Genomic DNA, 18,046 nt, shown 5'->3' on the forward strand with positions numbered 1-18,046 from the left:
CTGATTAAGTAATAAGTTTAAATTCAAATGATTAGTGGGGATGTGAGAGAGTGTATTATGGAGTCCAAATAGTAAGACAGGCTAAATTAGATAATTTGGTGATGTATGAATCCTATCCTCTGGTTCTCTTTTTACAACCAAACTAGGCTTTGACCTGTTTTAATGGTGCAGGGGGAGAGTCAGAGTCAAGCACAAGGAATAAGTAAACATCCAGGCAATGAAACCGGTTACATTATTTCCTCCAATACAAAGAGGAGTTACAAATAGAAACACATGAAAATAATAGTTGGCATAAAATTATTTCCTTTGACTTATCAGTCAAAAGAAGAGTTTCAGGATCGACCACAGAAGCCCACACACCACCAAGGAATAAAAATTCAACCATGCAGAGGACAATTTGAAGCAAGATTTCCTTACAGTTATTAATACAAATATCCCAGTTTCTGCTTTTTTGGTCAATGAACTATTCTCAGCAGTGGGCCGGTTTGTTTCTCCGTGCATCCCCAGGTCAGAGAGTAAACCCACAGGAAGTACATGGGTAGCTGGGTCTGAGTAGCATCTGTGCTCTCTTTTTCGAAAATAAATGTGCTAAGAAGTTAATGGGATTTTTAAAATTTAAGTTTCTTAGCTCCAGGCTCATAAAATGGTTGAGAAAATTGAGCACAGCATTCTGTGAATGTTTGTCAACACCGATTTACCCCTGAAACTAGATGTAACATAGCAAAAACGTGAATATTTTTCCAAAGGCCACCGTTCACCAGTTAATGTTTAGAGAGACATTGGCACATGGCAAACATTCCGTCAGGAGCCATCTAGGAGAGTCTACAATGCTAGCAGGTGATCTTCCAGAGATGGTTCGCCATGGGACAGCAGTGAGCGACCCCTTGGAGGCAAGGCCGAAAGAAGATGTCTCAGGATTTGATTCCTGCTGTCCATGTACCTTTCTGATGTTATTAAATTACTATACCATTCCCTGGGTCTTAGCCCAGGCCATTGGGCAGATTTCCTGAAGATCAACAAAGACGTACTCTCTTGTAGTGATGCTATACAAATAGATGATTTCTTAATTCCTAATGATGAGTCTCCAAGAATTAGTAAAAAGTCTACTAGTAATTATCAGGCCCTTTATATTAAGGACTGCAGTTAGAGCACTCCGTATTAGGAAACCTGCAATGTGGACTCTCCAACTTTTCACAGGCTAACCACACTAAGTTTATGATTTAGGAATACAGTCCTCTAGGCCAGAAAACAATTAACTAAAGGTCATAAAAGAGAAAGAATAATGTATTGCCAAGTGCAAGAAAAAAGGAAGAAAACACTGACTCGGTTAATCTATGCAAAACTTCAATGCTAACTCAGACCTAAGAGTTACAGTTGCAGATGCTCAGCGAGCCTGCGGAACTGTGGCAGGTGATGCATACCTAGCCAAATAACTAGTTCTAATGGAAACACATGTGGGCATCACTGTTGTAAACGTCTTACCCAATTTACAACTTCAATGCACGTTTGAACTCGTGTGGTGAACTTTTGAAAACCAGAGTACCCTATGATCCCGTGTCCTGGGAAAATACTAAAGCTAGGAACGATGACGGCAGAGGGAGGAAGGGGAGCAGGCAGAAGACGAGGGCAGAGTTAAGGAGGCAGACAGAGCATAACACCGAAGCATTACAGGGAGGAGGGGCTGAGCAGATGCGGAGAAGGAGCCGCAGAGAGAGCAGAAAAGCAGCAGGCAGGCTTTTTTTACAACGAGACGGGTTTTTAACATTTCAGTTAGCAACAGACAGATAGAAGCTTCTTCTTCTTCTATGCAATAAAGGCTGAAGCTCATTTTTCATGCAGAATGAATGAGTTCGTTCTGTGTTGGTGATGGCCCAATGGAAGCTGCTCGTGGAGGCTTTTGTTCTTTCCAGTATATATATTCCATATGTAAGTATAGATGTGTAGATGCATATGTGTAAGTATGTGAGTATGAGATAAGTAGCTTAGGAGGTGTATGAGTATGTGCACGAATGTGTATATGAAAGTATGTGTGTTTATGCATATTGTGTAAAAATTTTTCTTCTCCTGGTTCAATAAAAGTTTTATCGCTCCAAGCCTCCCTCTTGCCTAGCCAGTGAGAGGAGAGACTTCAAGGCTGGGGAGAAAGAAGCTGTACCAATTAACCCTTTATTTATTTTCCCAGCTGTTAAACAACAGGCGATGATTCCCCCAGAGGTCTGCGGCTTCTGGCTTCAGAGTAACGTAAAGACAGAATAATCAAGCACTGAGAGTGGAAGTAAGCGTAGATTGCTGTCTGTGCACAGATGAAGGCCGGCACAAGACACGGCGAGAGCCTGTGATGGGGCAGTAGAAAAGGAAGGCGGGCTGAGAATTTCAGAGACGGTACAGAGAAACAGAGAGGAGGAGGCAAGATGGAACCCTACAGGAGAAGACGAGAAGCCAGAACCACATGGTCCTGGGAGCCGTAAGTAATGGGGATTTCATAGATAATTAATTAATAAGTAGGGTCTGTTTGCCCCATCTAGATGTATAGCTTGTGTTTTTATCAATTGAGTTTTGAGTTCCTTGTTTGCATGTTTTGTGGGTTGAGAATTTACTGATAGCTAGCATGGGATGGTGCTTTTTTAATATTTAATATTTAATATTTAATATTTCCCACTACAGGTGAAAAGTAATGGTTTTTTTTCTAGCACTTAATCTTGCACAGAGACTAACAAATAATAGAGACATAAAGAGTTAAGTTTCCTCAGTGCTTAATGAAGCATAGAACTGTAACAAAGGGTTAAGACTTTAACACAGAGCAGTAAGAACAAATGGAGTCTCCAGTGCTTAATGGAGAGCAGAACAGTGACACAGAATTAAGTTTTTCACACGGAGCAGTGAGATAAGGTTAAGGAGTGAAATAAAGCACAGAGAGTTGTAGAGAAAAGAAGCCAGTGGTTATCAGCCCCAGAACGCGAGAGAGTGTTAAGTCTCCAGAAACTATCAGCTTCAACATCCAGCATAGTTAGGAAGTTACAAGGCAAGAGATCATCAGTCTTTTGACCTGTGTCTTGTCCGACATCTGGACCCTCTCCCTAAGGCCAGGCGGATGTAGGTGAGTGAAAGAAAAACTGAAGAAACACATCACACAATGATGAAGCCGGTGACAGTGTCAAATGACTATGTGGTCACTGGAGGTCCCAGAAAGCCAGGCGATTTTTAATGCTGCATTCAAAGAGCAAATCCTAATGGCATTCACTATGTATAAAAAGTACATACTGAGAGTTGCCCTGGTAAGACTTGTGGGGCATCTTTCAGAGCTCCAGGGCTGGTTGGAGAAATAACAGAAATAGAAGGCCTTTCCATTTTCTGAGATTCAAAGGAACTTGAACCTAAAATGAGAATAGAAACGAGCATTTGTTACTGTGAGAAGTAAATTCTTGAACCAAACGATAAATGTATCTGGAATTGGTGTAAAGCCGTAGCCAACACTGTTTGATACAGAATTCGCTTTCCATGGGTGTCTCTAGAAACATCTATCTGTTCGGTGACCTTTAGTTCATTATATATTTAAATGATACAATATGATACTGTACTCATTTGCTTCAACATGAAAGATATTATCCACATTTTGAAGGACATTCTTCTGTATTGGCTCTATCCTATATTCCATCAATAGACAAGCTTTCTGAATTGGTAACAAGGAATATGGTACCTGCTGCACGAGTTATTGGGGCTAATAGATATTTGCTATATCGTGTCTACAGTAACAAATTAATATGAACGGGTATGGAGCAAACGGAGGTTCCTTTAAATTCAGACGGCATAACTCTTTATCATAGGACTATATGTCTTACATTTTTACCTTACAAATAAACCTCTTAAACTTCTGAGACCAGTGTCTCTCATTAACTCAATGCTGCAATTAGTTTCTCTTTCACGGAAGGGAAGGCGCTGTTACTCTGTACCGAGACACGTGAGGAAAAGCACAACGCTATGAAACGCAGTCACTCCATCAAGCTCTTGACTACACACACCCGCTCAAAACTCGATGAGGCTTCATTGGGAAATACTGTTGGGACCACACGAAGGCATGCTATCCATGCAGTTCTTTTCTACACTCTGAACGGAAGCTGTGTCAGCCAGGACTGACTGGCTGATGAGAGGTGCAGAGATGGGACTGTCAGAGATCCATGGGGTCACTACCTTGTTTGTTTCTCTTTAACCCCCTGGAGCAGCCATTTCTTGCCCCCTTCTATGACAGAACTAGACTGGCAGAAGGAAAAAAGAAAACCTTTGGAATCTAGTTCCAACGAACCCCAACATAGGCAGTCATCACATGCATCTTGGGCCTGTAGATTAGTTTCCTTCACCCCTTTGTAACTTCCCCTCCTCTGATGGACCTACCAGTATATGCTAAACCTGCCTTGATTTATGACTTTCTTCTATAAAACTATACAACTTCAGGAAACTGCTTCCATGGTGGAACACGGAATTAGGTAACTATAAACTCTGTTCCCAGTCCATGTTGACACGAGATGGCTCCAGAATCAACTGTCTCCTATTCCCTTTAGTAAGAGAGTGGTGTGTTTTGTTTCAACAACTCCAAAATGAGGATGGGATAGGGGGCTTATGTCCAGGAAACCAGGAAAGGCAGTAACATTTGAAATGTAAATTTAAAAAAATCCAAGAATTATAAAAAGAAAAAAATAACTAGAGAACCAAACCCCAGTTTTAACTGAATGCCAATCATATCCGGGCTATGAACCAAATGTCATCATCTCCAAGTGCCATTATGTACCATATGTTTTCACCTCATCCCAAGTGGCTATACTTAAAAAACACACGCTTCCACCCAATAAGCAAGTTCTACTACCCCCAGATTTCTGCTGTCACATGGGTCTCTATTATATGATGAGTGGTAATTATTTATTAATGTGTCAAGACTGGTCCTGAGACTGCTCCTTGTCATTCAATCAGGAGAGTCAAGCAATACAAGGTTTAGTGTTACGGTTGTTGTTTTGTTTCCTTGAGACAGATTCTTGCCATGTAGCATAAGCTAATCTCCTCCATCTACCTTCCAAGAGACTGGATTACAAACCTGTGTCATAACACCTGGTCAAAAGTACATTTTTTCGGTACGTGCAGTGAACAGATTTATTACTAGATTTATTACTATTCTTACTAGAATGCAATGTCAGAAGCAGTCCTCATCTCCAAGATGCTAAAAGGCTTGCCTACTGAAACATGGTCAGTCATTCCAGTGCCAGGATTACTTACCAGGGAAGCCAGTTAACATCAAAGCAGGTGTTGGCTCCATACCTCCTGTATCCCACTTCCTTATTTTTCCACTGACCGGGGAATCAGAGAGCCCAGCTGCAAGCTCTGGGTATAAGATCTCCCCCATCCTCAGAAAGCTGACTTCTGCTATGTAGGCTCTGATTCTCCAAGGCACTACCTTGCCGTCTGCCTCTGGTACTGAGGTCTGAACTCTCCTTGATGTTGCCATCATGCTAAGAGCCTCCTGCTTTCTCTTCACAGAGCTAATAACTTTCTTAATAAACTACTTACTCTCCATGAATCTGTCTCAGTTTCCTTCTAAACACCTGCCCTAAACATAACACTCCCGATACAACACCTTTAACTTTATAATAAAAGGAGGAAACAAAGATCTTTGTTTGAACACACACACACACACACACACACACACACACACACACACACACACACACACACACACTAGACAAAAGAAAATTATCTGTAAAGAAGAATGTTTGAGTTATTATGGCTGCAAAATTTGGTATTAGTGAAGACAGCCAAACGGTTGTATGAATTCGTTTACAACAAATGACTTAGGAAAATGATGACTCTTACTTTGTAATTTACTGTATTTGTAACAACAAGGAATGCTATACTCACTGGACTCCAGGGGAGGATGGGAACTCTCAGGGATCCTGGGGATGTCACTAAAAGAAACAGATACAGTGAAAATCCCTTTAGGCAAATTACCCTACCTGAGGCAACCACAGCCCATTTTATCTCAGTGTTGTGAAAAGTCCTTTGGGGTCTTAATGTAAGAATGAAGGAAAGTTACTATTTAGGTAACTGCTAATGTGCATGAATGCCAAACACCACATAAAAGAAAACTGCAGTAAAAAAACAAATTTTTTTATATATTTAATAGCAAAACTCTTTAACATGGTGACAGACTAATATTGTGGATAAAATCACCACAATATTTTTACTACCAAAACAGCAGGTTTTGGAAATTAAAAACAAAAATGTTAACAGTAATATTTCATTTCAGTTCCAGGAAATTAAATGACACAAATTTTACAAATCAGTAATACGCTTTACAAACACATCTGAAAGAGTTTACTGAGCGAAACAGATGGGAATGCCTCTTCGTAATAAAATGAAACAGTGGATATCATGGGCAAGGTTAAGAAAATTAAAAGGATGAATTGCTTCACAAATTAACAATGGCTCAAGCTTGCAACGAAAACAAGGCAAAATATTTCATGTATGTGCATGCAATATATACATGGCACATAAAATACATATGCAAATATATGCGCTTCGTAGAGATTCATAGCTCTGGACTGAAACTTGCGGAATACACAGCTATCCCACTACATGGTTAAAGTGAGTTGTGAGAGCACCCGTTCCTGCCATGCTCACACATTACTCTGAAAAACATATATAAGATCACTTCAGCTTAACCTGGTATCCACTGAGACCTTAAAACCCCATCAGAATGCTGGGTTATCTTAGACTGGGTATCACACTGTATAAGACTGCATTGCCTCTCCTCTTTCGATATGAGTTCAGTAGCAATTTAAGAAGATGAGTAAGATACAAATATTTACATGACACATTAAAGCAGACTGGAGTTATTACTGAGAGTATTATCAGCATATCAGTTACCTATTTTAATCACTTACCTGGCAACCTAAATTCACTTGGATTTACTACTTAATTCTTTCTCTCATTTCTCTTTTTATTCTTTGATGCTTCATTGTTCCTTTCTGTGCAAACTGATTTAATAATTAGCCATGTTTAAAATTTTCTACAGATGATAAAACCTCATTCTGCATATTTTATAAAATATATTTTATAAATAGAAAATACAATTTCTATGAAACTATCATAGAGATTGCTTTCCTATTCCTGAAATACAACTTTTTTTCCCTCAAGGGCAATTTCCTCTCCATTCACCTGAGCAGATGGAAATGAGTTATTTTTATGAATTAGGATGCTCACAATTTTAGATCATAAGAGCTTTTGGATATCTGACACAGTAAAATCTTACACAGTCAGTTGAAAACTCAGAAAGGGATAGGAGGACCAGAGAGAAGTTGTTTTAAAAATTCTAGAACAGTAAATAACTAAGCCACCAACCAAAGAGCATTTGGGGGCTGGTATGTGGCCCCTGACATATTTGTAGCAGAGGACGGCCTTGTCTGGCCTCAGTGGGAGAGGATGCACCTAATCCTGTATAGAGACTGCTGCTCCACAGAAAGGGGAGGCCACAGGGGTGGGGTTGGGATGAGGTAGTGGTGGGTGGGTGAGGGGGTGGGTGGTTGGATGGGGGAAGCAAAGTTGAAGGGGAGGGGGCACTAGGAATGGGGGCAGCATTTGGAATATAAATAAATAAAATGATTTAATAAAAAAATTCCAAAATAATTTTGGGCCGACATTTAACATTAATTGCTTCTACAAGGTTTCCTTGCACACGGTTCCATTTGTTAGTACAAGATTTCTTTAGTTACTTCTACTCACAGGTCTTGGGATCAATAATTTTATTAATGATCAGAATCACAAAAGTCAAAGATGCTGTGCTTGGAACTTCCGAAAACATGTAAAAATGGCTTGGCTGTTTAATCTGTATTAATCATGGGTTATATTGACAATGATCTCTGGAATCATTATGTTAATAAATCAAACATGAACAACATTAAATATTACTGTTGGGAACATAATTGGAACTATTCTAACAATGCGTGCAACAGCTTTGATGCTCATTAAGATAATGTTAAAAGTCACAACCCTCTGGACTCCACACTCCATGATGGACTAGGGTTGTGATGTGTGGATACTTGTTTGACATTCACACAGAAAGCAGTAATATGAGGGTTAGTCCAGTCTACTTTAATTGTCTGCCGTTATCTTACGCCAGGACAAATCACTATGTCCTCTGCTGTGCATTCTGAATGCACTGTGCATCTCCAAAGAGTCTGGATATGTGTGCAGGGCTTAAGTATAGATTTTATTTATATATTGTTGATTTTTCTCCCAATTTTACTTACCTCTTTTCCAATCTCCCATGTACCTCAGCACTAGAATATATAGCAGGTAAAACTAGCATAAATCATGGCATTACTTTAAAAGTCTTATGTGAAAATATACAATACTCTGGGAAATGTCTTCCATGTATAATCCGTTGTTACCAATTAAAATTAGTGATAAGCTTGGCTTTAGGGTTTTACATATTAATATTCTGTGAAAAATGATCATACATTTTCATTCTGTCAATATTAGGATGATTGTTTTCTTCTATGTTTTGCCTTGATATGAACGCTTAGAAACAATGAAAATTAAAGTTACCAGGATTTCAACGTAAGTGTGTCAAATCAGACCTCTGTAATATACTTAAAACATAAATATAATTTATATTCTATATAATTTATATAATAGATATAAAAGTTGCTTGCCAAGAAGAAATTCAAATAGTGAGCTCATTGTAATGACATAGTTCAAAATGCCTACTAAAATTTATGGGATGGTAAATGAAATTTCAGCTTGGGATTTGTGACTTGGCTTGAAAAAAGCTAACATTATAGGGACCTGGGGGCAGATAGAGAGAAATAATCTACTGTCTGTTGATTACTGAATCGTGATTAAAACTGTAGTTTCTGAAATACCGTATATTATAATGCTTCAAACATCCACATATTCAACATTCTCTGCTTGCTTTTAAATAAAAGCTGAAACCACTCTTTCGTAACTATATGCAAAAATGTTTTCTCCTTTATAGAGTAAGAATTTACTGGAGATGTGTGATATTTAAATATCACAAGGTGAATTGGCCAGTTAGTCCCTTAAAGGAAGCGCATTGACTACATTAGAAATGACCAGAAGAAGTCAGTAATCATTGAAAGAAAATACTTTGTTTAATATTTCACTTGTTAAAAAACTATGTATCAATATTTTTATATTACTTTATTGTGGACCTTCTAAAATAAGTTAGGGGAGAAAAATCAGTGTTCTAATTTTAAAAGTTAAAGAAGACTTTATCATCTCTTACATATGCCCATGATCAATTTGAAAGGCTATCTGTGTTCACCTGTGCTGTATAAATGCAAAAACTTCTCTGTAAAAACCCTGCTAGTACATGTACTCTACTGAACTTAAGAAGTAAGTTTGTTTAGCCTTACCCAATAGGCCTTGAAACAATAATTTCAACTTGAGGTTCTGATTTGGATTCTAAGATAATGTTGTAAACTTCTTCGTTTGTTGCTCCCGGCAGGGGTTTACCATTCCACTCTAGAACTTCATCCCCTTGAATTTAAAAAAGAGGGCATGTTTTTACCTTATACATTCTCTTTACTTTTCTTATGTTTTCTCTTCTTTTATCCAAAGAAATGCAAACCACAAACCAATAAGCTACTATTCGAGGCTTGTCCTACAATGTCAGCTAATCAATCGTGCTTCTCACCACCCCTACTTATTTACTTTTCCCCCTCTGGCTTTCCTCTCCCAGATCATACTGGTCCCTGAGGATGGTCCATTTATAAAACTGCCTTTACCCTTTTAGGTATGCCAGAAAGAATATGAAAGCGGTCTCACGCTATGGGATGGAAATTAGCACAGCCTGTTTGAAAACATTAAAACCAAGGTTAGCAGCATGCCCTGTAGTAATATAATATAATGAATGTAGGTGGCTCTGCACGGGACGGGTTCTTACTAAAGGAGCGCTAAATCTGTTTAGCAACAATCATCTCATCTTCTTCACCCGATGCGAAGCAGAATAAGAAGGCGTGAAAGGGTTTGGATTCATACCCGTAGATAAGGCAGCATAGGTAGCCATGGCAATTATGAAGCAAGCAGATGCAAAAACGGTTGCATGACAGTTAATCCCCTTCCAGATGTTCAAGACACATACGTTCTATAGAGAGCGTGTAGTGCGTACTAAAGTAACCATGGGAAATATTGAAGACTATAGAGGATTAATATAGTACTGATTTCTTAGTAAGACAGTCCAAGGTCAATGAAGGACAGAAATATGATATCCCTTGGGAGGGGGAGAAAAATAGAGGAACCGATGGTTGTTATTTTAAATCCAGCTTAAAAGTACATGATTTGGAGACAAAGATGTACTCCCATGAATATGTCCGATTCTAAATGGTCCTCTGCCAGGACTTGCCAGCTCACAACAGCAGACTCCGGGGTGAGCTGTCCTTGAGTTGGTGACGACTCTTTGAGGTGGCTTATGTGTTGAAGGTCAGGCTTATTCAGTAATTCTAAGAATTTGAGGTCCTAAAATAATTAAGGACCTAATTATATTCAGTGTTTAACTAGCACTATTCTATATGTTAAGGTAGACACGCACATGAAGTTTTTAAATGTTAGGCTATTTTTATAACGAATGGAAAAACTCTTTGTAAAGTAATTCTTATTTCCTCAGATTTTTTTTAAAGTAAAAAGTGTGAATACTACTTATGCTAAACCTAAAAATATGGTTATCCCCAATAATTAAATAAGTTTTAATAATTTGACCTAAGAAGTTACCTAGAAAGATTTTCAAATACATTTCGCTGATAAGAAAAGGAAAGAAATCAATTACATATTTATGTTAGCAATATTCAAAAGTTTTTGATGGAAGAAACAAAGTTTAATATCACCAGTTCATTAGGCATGCATATAATATATATATTCTAATGAATTATATAATTGGATATAATTCATTAGATGTATATATATATTTAATTTATATAGATAGATATATACATTTATACATATGTTGGGAAAATATATTACTTACCCTAATAATTCCCATTATATTGTATCATTTTTTTTCAAAATGACGAATACAAATATATTGATTTTAATACCCAATAGTGGGTTGCAACCATTATTTTGCTAAAGCAATGCATTGTAAACTAGGCTTCCTTATTGACAGTTACCTGGAAACGTAACTTTTACTAACAAGACAAATTGATCCATGCTTTAATCTATGTGTCGTGCAATAAAACAGAATACAGGAAGTATTTAATACCATCCATACCACTTGTTAATCCACAGAATATCACCTCAGATAGATGTACTCAAGGAGGAGGAAAAAAATAATACTTTGTTTTTATATTTCACGGTGGAAATATAATAGAGAGGCCGATTTTTAAAAATCTTTAAATAATGGGTTTACTGCCATCACAAGCATCCAGTCAGGAAGAGAAGTAGAGTTGGGTGGTAAAAGGAGCATAAGGATTTTAGTTATTGTCCTATGGGAGATAATCAAGAAACACTTGAATTATGAGCGTTGAAAGATGAAAAGGATTTCAGCAATCTGAGCAGGTTGACAGCTGGTGCTAAGGAAACCTTGGGGGTCGGGGGGCAGGCAGAAGCTTGCCAGGACACAGGTAGACTGACCTAGCCAGGGGTCACTGGAGGCTCACAGTGGGCAAAGCTACAAAGCTTTGCATTGAATAAAAAAAGATAAACTAGGGGAAGAGAGGGAATGACAAGGGTGAGGGTGTGGGGTTAATGTTTCAGAGAAACCCAGCTGCAGTGACCCGCTTTGACTTGAAGAGGAGTCGGACTGTAGAAATCTAAAGATGGAACTACTGTTCCAAATTCCCAGTAAAGGTCAATCAATCATCAATCAATCAACCAATAGATGATGTCAGGAGTGAGTTTTAAAAGCTAAAGCTATTTATATGGAAATAGAAGAGAAGCCAGGTCGTACATTATAATACTATATATATATCCAGTAGTCTCTATCAATGGGTCTACAAAAGATTAAAAACTAAAAATCACTTTTATTTTGTCCAAATCCACTGCTTAGAGTAAAAGGCAAACTTGTATGTTTTGCGGTTTTCCCGGATGAGCCTTTATCAGTTCAGCTTTAAGCTGGCGGCCTCGTCAACAGCGTGTTAAAGGAGTGGAAACCGCAGGCTACATCACAGAGAACAGCCACTTCACTCACTTCTGGAACCATCTAAGAAAACGACAGCATTCGAAAGCTGCCATGCTGTTCTTGTCTGTGAGCACTGCCTTCTGTAGCTAACATTGGCTTTAGCTACCGTGGGATTCCTTATTCCTGTGTCAAAGATCACCTTCGCTGGAACAGCTATGCGTCACCTACAGTGAGACCAACTAGAAATGTGACTATGACTTCAACCAAAATTAAAAATAAGGAAGTTGATAAAATAAAATTTGAATTCTGCTGCTACTGAATATATCATATATTCAGTGACCTTCCTCTGCGGTGTCTGCTAAGGCTATGTATATAGAAAAAAAATAATAATAACGCTTGTATACTATAGAAGTGGCATAATCGGTAATATTTCAATTAACCTATATTTCTTTAAATAATTTGTATAGGAGTCATTATTATAATTGGCTATATGCAATTATATATTATATATTATAATTACTATGTGCAGTAAATCAGTTACAATTTCTAAATAACTGTTTTGACCCATTGCGAAAGACTTACTGGTGTGGAATGTGCTTTTAACAGATGCTAATCCACTTTGGTTTTGGATTTTTGTTTCAGTGTCATGATTTATAAAATAGGTGTTCTTTCACTGTTTTCCATCTATGCTTTTAGGTAAACAAAAGAGATCCCTAATCTTACCGTCTCCTAATCGCTGTTTACGCACAGATACCTACAATCGAACGGGTACATATCTGTATCAGAAATAGAGATGTACCTACGTGTCGTAAGGGCTTGGTGACACCTCACATATATACACGACTGAACACAGAGTGGATCTCTTCCATGTATACAGAGACGAGAAAACTGCTTACATATGAGAAACAGGCAATTTACCTGCTCTTAGGTGTCCGACAACGTCTGCCAGGCTGCCCTTCTTTACTTTGGTGATGAAAGCACCAAGGCGCCCTAAGTCCGTCATTTTTCCTCCAACCACCTGGATAATTACAGATTCATGAGCTCCTACCGTTCATCCATGAATACATTTGTTAGCAGAACTAACTGTGCGTTGTCTTCTAACATGCTTACAACTCAGCACGGGGCACTCATGTGCTGCGTTCTTTATTGAAGTACACAGTAGTAAAGTATTATTTAAAAAAAAAGAAACACTGTATAGGACAGCAACGTAAGGAAGACTGTGTGCTGACTTTTTATACTGTATTAACAATCAAAGTCCACTGTGATGATTTATACTTAGAAGACAGGCGTACAACTCCCTGGTCACGGGTAGTCATCCAGTGTTTGGTGCTGTTTGCACGGAATTCAGGAATCTTCCATGCCATGCTCACGCGTATATTTGCATAAAGACACACCCCATGTCCATATCAAACGCTGGCATTTTCCTATAACTGTGGTGGACCTGGGTTCGTACAGACTGCAGATTCCACCCAAACAAGGCCACCTGGAGCGAGTGACGTGCCACTGTACAAAGTGTTACACCGTACAAGTATTAGAGCTGTTCAAAAACCATTCTACTCCTTGGCTATTCTATTGCAGAACATCTGGATGATGTCATTTGCCATTCCTGGCCATGGACATTTGACTCTCAAACCTGAATTACATTGTTTAGCACCCAACACATCCCGTTAGACCTAACGTATTTGACATAAACCTCCAGGCTCTATTCTACCTGATACAAGGGTCTCCAATATACACAGAGATGGGTGTAAGAGAGAGAAGGCAGGTGGAAGGATACTCAATGGAAAGATTGGTCCACAGTTTTTTGGTTTTTTTGTTTTTTTTTTTTTTGGAACAGAGTTATTAGTGCAGGCTACCAGGATTATTTAATAACAACAGTAGATAATACTAATAGTCTACAAAATATAAATAAGTACACGAATTTATTTTTGTTATGCTGTGCTCTGTTTAAAACTCAGGGCTTTCATGAATGTCAGGCAAGAACCCCACATATGAGCTAAACCTGCTCCCTAAATTAATGGCCAATAGTTTGCAACGAGTCACATACAACAGCAACAATATGTCGAGCACAATCTTTGAATATTTAGGATACTTCCAGCATAATTATGTGATTTAACAGATACCTGGATATACATAATGCAAGATATGAACGAATGTACACATGTGTATGTGTACCCATATATACAGTGTTCTATAAAATATCTTTGCGAATCTAACATACTAGGATTTATTGTCTTAGAAGACAATAAATGTCTGTAAAAGAAACTTTTACACTTTCAACATTACTGTAACTCCCCTGTTATTAGAAAACCTTTCCCTTACTGACACTTTAAAACATTTAAGTTAACTGCATTCACTGGAGAGAATTTACTTTGGATAAGAGAGGAAAATTTTTATATTTTTTTTATTTTTATTTTTTGGTGCATGTCAGCCATTTTTAGTGGATATTTTATGTATTTACATTTCAGATGTTATCCCTTTTCCCTCCTCTCCCATTCCCTCCTCCCCCTCCTCCTGCTTCTATGAAGATGCTCCGGGAAATATTTAAAAACCAACTGTTGTGAACTCTGGGAATGCTGTCTGCACTGTTCTTTATCCTGGAGGAGGCAGTATGAACCGGTTTACCTACCTTCAGACCCAGTAATGCACCTGATTCTTTGGGCATGGTTGTTCTTTTGTTAAGAATAACACGGCCAATTAGTCGATCTCCCTCTTTAGACGGCTGCCACGTTACAGGATGCTAGCAAAACACAACGTATAGGAGGTGAATGTCTTGTCTTACTTCCTATAGCTTTCTTTGAGCTAAAAGACACTAGATCGGGAATTCTTTATCTAAAAGGGCTCTCCAGTGAGGTGATGAAGCTTTTCAGCTAGAGCTGTGCTTTATTTGCAATGTTTATAAAGCAGTTAACAACCAAAGGGTCTAAAACGTGTCTCTGACTGAAAGGTTAATTGGTATCCTTAGCACACATAGGGAAAGCCACGTTTGACTTGTTAATGCGGACAGTATATTGGGCTGCACTGGCTTACCCTACAATCTGATTTTACTTTACAGTTATGTAAGAGTGTTAGCATTCAGTAGGTACCACAGTGAATCTTAACTTTAACCAGGTGATGTGTCTGTTAGGTGCTTCTTTGCCGTGATGCTGGACAGTGGCAGGCTTGTGTGGCTTGTAAACAACCAGCGCCCTGCCTTGCACCGTGCCCCAAAGTGACGGGTTACGTAGAATAAGTGTGAAACACATTTCAACCATAATATTTTATCTTTAACTGGTTAATGAGAGGAAGCACACGTACTACGATGTTCACGCAGAGGTCAGAGGACAACTTATGGTTCTTTTGTTTCACAATGTGTGTTCTGGGGCTCGAACTTGGAATTAAATTTGGATTTAATTCCAAATATTTGAACTTGTTTTTGATAAAAGTTTCCGAGATTTCTCCTCCAGCCTTTAAAAGTATTTTCTTCAGAAGTTAAGTTAGCTGAAGCAGTGTATGATCCAAGAGCTAAAACCTATCCAATTCAAAGGATAAAACTTTTATGTGTTTGGGGTGTGTGTGTGTGTGTGTGTGTGTGTGTGTGTGTGTGTGTGTGTGTGTTGTTGTTGTTGTTGTGCACGTGTTTCTTCCTCTGTGTTTATGTCAGTGAGTGTGCTTACTTGCTTATCTGTGCGTGTCTATGGCTGTCTGTATATGTAAGTGTGTGTGTGTGTGTGTGTGTGTGTGCGCACTACAGAATGAAACTCTCTCCAATATGTCCAATGCTCTATAAAAACATTCCAATAACAAGAGGTTAAACTAATTAAGCACCATTGTAACTTGTCTTAACCTGGAAGAATATATCATCCAGGCTAACTCAGGCCTCTACCCTAGACTGTACTCTCACTTCTTATTTGTGTGCCCATGTTTATCTCTGAAGCAATCTTAAAATCCCCCTGCAAGGGAAAACTGAGCACGGAAACTCAACCATGGAGTAAAGGTTAATGTGCATGAACTCAGAATTAAACTAGGATCCATCACATTATTTGAACATTAGTATGGGGTGGACTTGCTTTTCTGGAGCAGACATTAATTAGACTTTGAAAAAAAAAATCAAAAGAACTACAGCCTTAGCAAGATAAACTGTGTAACCGGCACTGTTATCTAACTTTGATCCCAGGATGTGAGTCTTAACAGATCTATTTACCGTGAGAATATGGCAACCTTTTATTATTATCGAGAAAAGTCATTTTCAACGCGGATGTATAAAACACTCTCAGATTTCACGAGGAACATCTCTCTTCATTTAAGAATAATTTCGTGGCGAAAGTGAAATGAGTAAGTGTGCTTTTCGAAATTTAAGACTTGTCGATTATTCAGAGATAAGTCCCCCCTCTCTTCAAAGTGGTCCCTTTGAATTAAATGAATAATGGCTGTAATAAAATGAGTAAGAGATCCAGAGAGATGTTTATGGAGGGAGGAGCAAAGGATAAACAATCCACGTCTAAATCTTGAACTGCATCGGAAAACTCACCGAACTGATAGGCGACGTTTCCCTGCTGTGCCACGTGGCGGGATCCAACCAGTAGTAATCCAAGTCACCTGTGCGGCGGAAAAGAAGAGAAGGTGGTTAAGATAGAAGATGTGCTCACTTCAACATTATGTCTTCGAGTCGATGGAAAGAGAGTTTGGGGCATTAAGTCGTCAGCGTTTGCCTCTTGGACTAATAACACACAGCTGGCCTGTGAAAGTTAAGGCTCTAATGACATCAGTGAGGGAACGAGCAGTACGAGTGGACTTCAGGCAAGCAAGGACTATCCTGTAGTGTAGCCAGTCATCCTAGGAACGCTTGTCACAAAAATAAGGAAAGCTACCGGGTGCATCCTGCCAGCTAGGCACCACAAAACTCCGTTTCAGGCTATCGCCTGCCATCTAGTGGCAGAAAGTGGTGGTCCAAATCCTTCTCCATTAACTGATAATAAGACCCACCTACCTAATACCAATAAATAAACGATCAAGGACAGCTTAACAAAGGCTGCACGCAAATGACCTCGTATTCCGTCAGTATTACCAAGGGCATAGGAACTTTAAAAAAAGCTCTAGCATTGTCGACATGAGTTTATAAGTATTTATTTTAATACATACTTCAAGTATAAAGCCATAGAAATTTAGAAAAATATAAAAATTTAAAGGAAAGAGATAAAAGAGATGAAAGGCCTAAGAAAACCAGTATTTTTTTAAAAAGTCAGGTACAAATGACCTTCATGTTTTAATACCAGATTATTTCCATGAAAATGTTCTCTCTATGTAGCTCCAAGTATAATAGAAATTATCAGAGAGTTGGCAAAGTATGCCGGCTAAGCCCAAAGTACATTGCTACTGCTAGTTAACTGTTTGAAAAACACGCTTGGCTTATAATTGCTTCTTAGCGATATAAACATCCTCATTGGTGGCAGTCATGGGAGATACGAGAAATGGAGAAATGGAATTCATAACAATTTCAAAAATTTATGTGAACTCTGTAGTCATCAAATCCACACATTTCCACTCTAGTGGTCTCTGCCTTTTTCTTTTACACACCCTTGATTTGGAAAAAAAACATGTTATAAGAGCTACAATAAATATTGGAGTGTCATACATTTATAGGGATAATGGCGGGTTCTGTGCAGGTACTAATGTCAGACGTGAAACCAGCAAGAAGTATTCTCTTAAAATATTACTTCACCTGGGATGGGATCGCTCTCAAAATATCACGTCTGGAATGCACATATGGTACAATGTCAAAGTTTGTGCATTCCTAATTCTTCCAATGAATGAAATGTACGAAGTTTCAAAGTTGAGAACTTTCGCATTATATATTTACTGTCTGTCTAACTTCCCGTGCTTTTATCAATTCCTCTCAGAAAACACACTTACACGAATACTGAAGTACTGATGTATTTGCTGACAGAC

At 38.5% G+C, this 18,046-nt stretch overlaps 1 protein-coding gene across 1 annotated transcript in view; it reads right to left on the reverse strand.

Moving 5' to 3' along the window:
* Rims1 (regulating synaptic membrane exocytosis 1) overlaps window positions 1-18,046 on the reverse strand; it is a 497,773-nt gene that overhangs the window by 150,253 nt on the left and 329,474 nt on the right. The window contains 6 exon segments of the mRNA XM_032900856.1: window positions 3,262-3,374; window positions 5,902-5,948; window positions 9,420-9,543; window positions 13,037-13,136; window positions 14,748-14,858; window positions 16,629-16,696. Coding sequence (XP_032756747.1) covers window positions 3,262-3,374; window positions 5,902-5,948; window positions 9,420-9,543; window positions 13,037-13,136; window positions 14,748-14,858; window positions 16,629-16,696 — 563 coding nt within the window.

This window comes from Rattus rattus, chromosome 4 (assembly GCF_011064425.1).
Source record: "Rattus rattus isolate New Zealand chromosome 4, Rrattus_CSIRO_v1, whole genome shotgun sequence".
Classification (NCBI taxonomy): domain Eukaryota; kingdom Metazoa; phylum Chordata; class Mammalia; order Rodentia; family Muridae; genus Rattus; species Rattus rattus.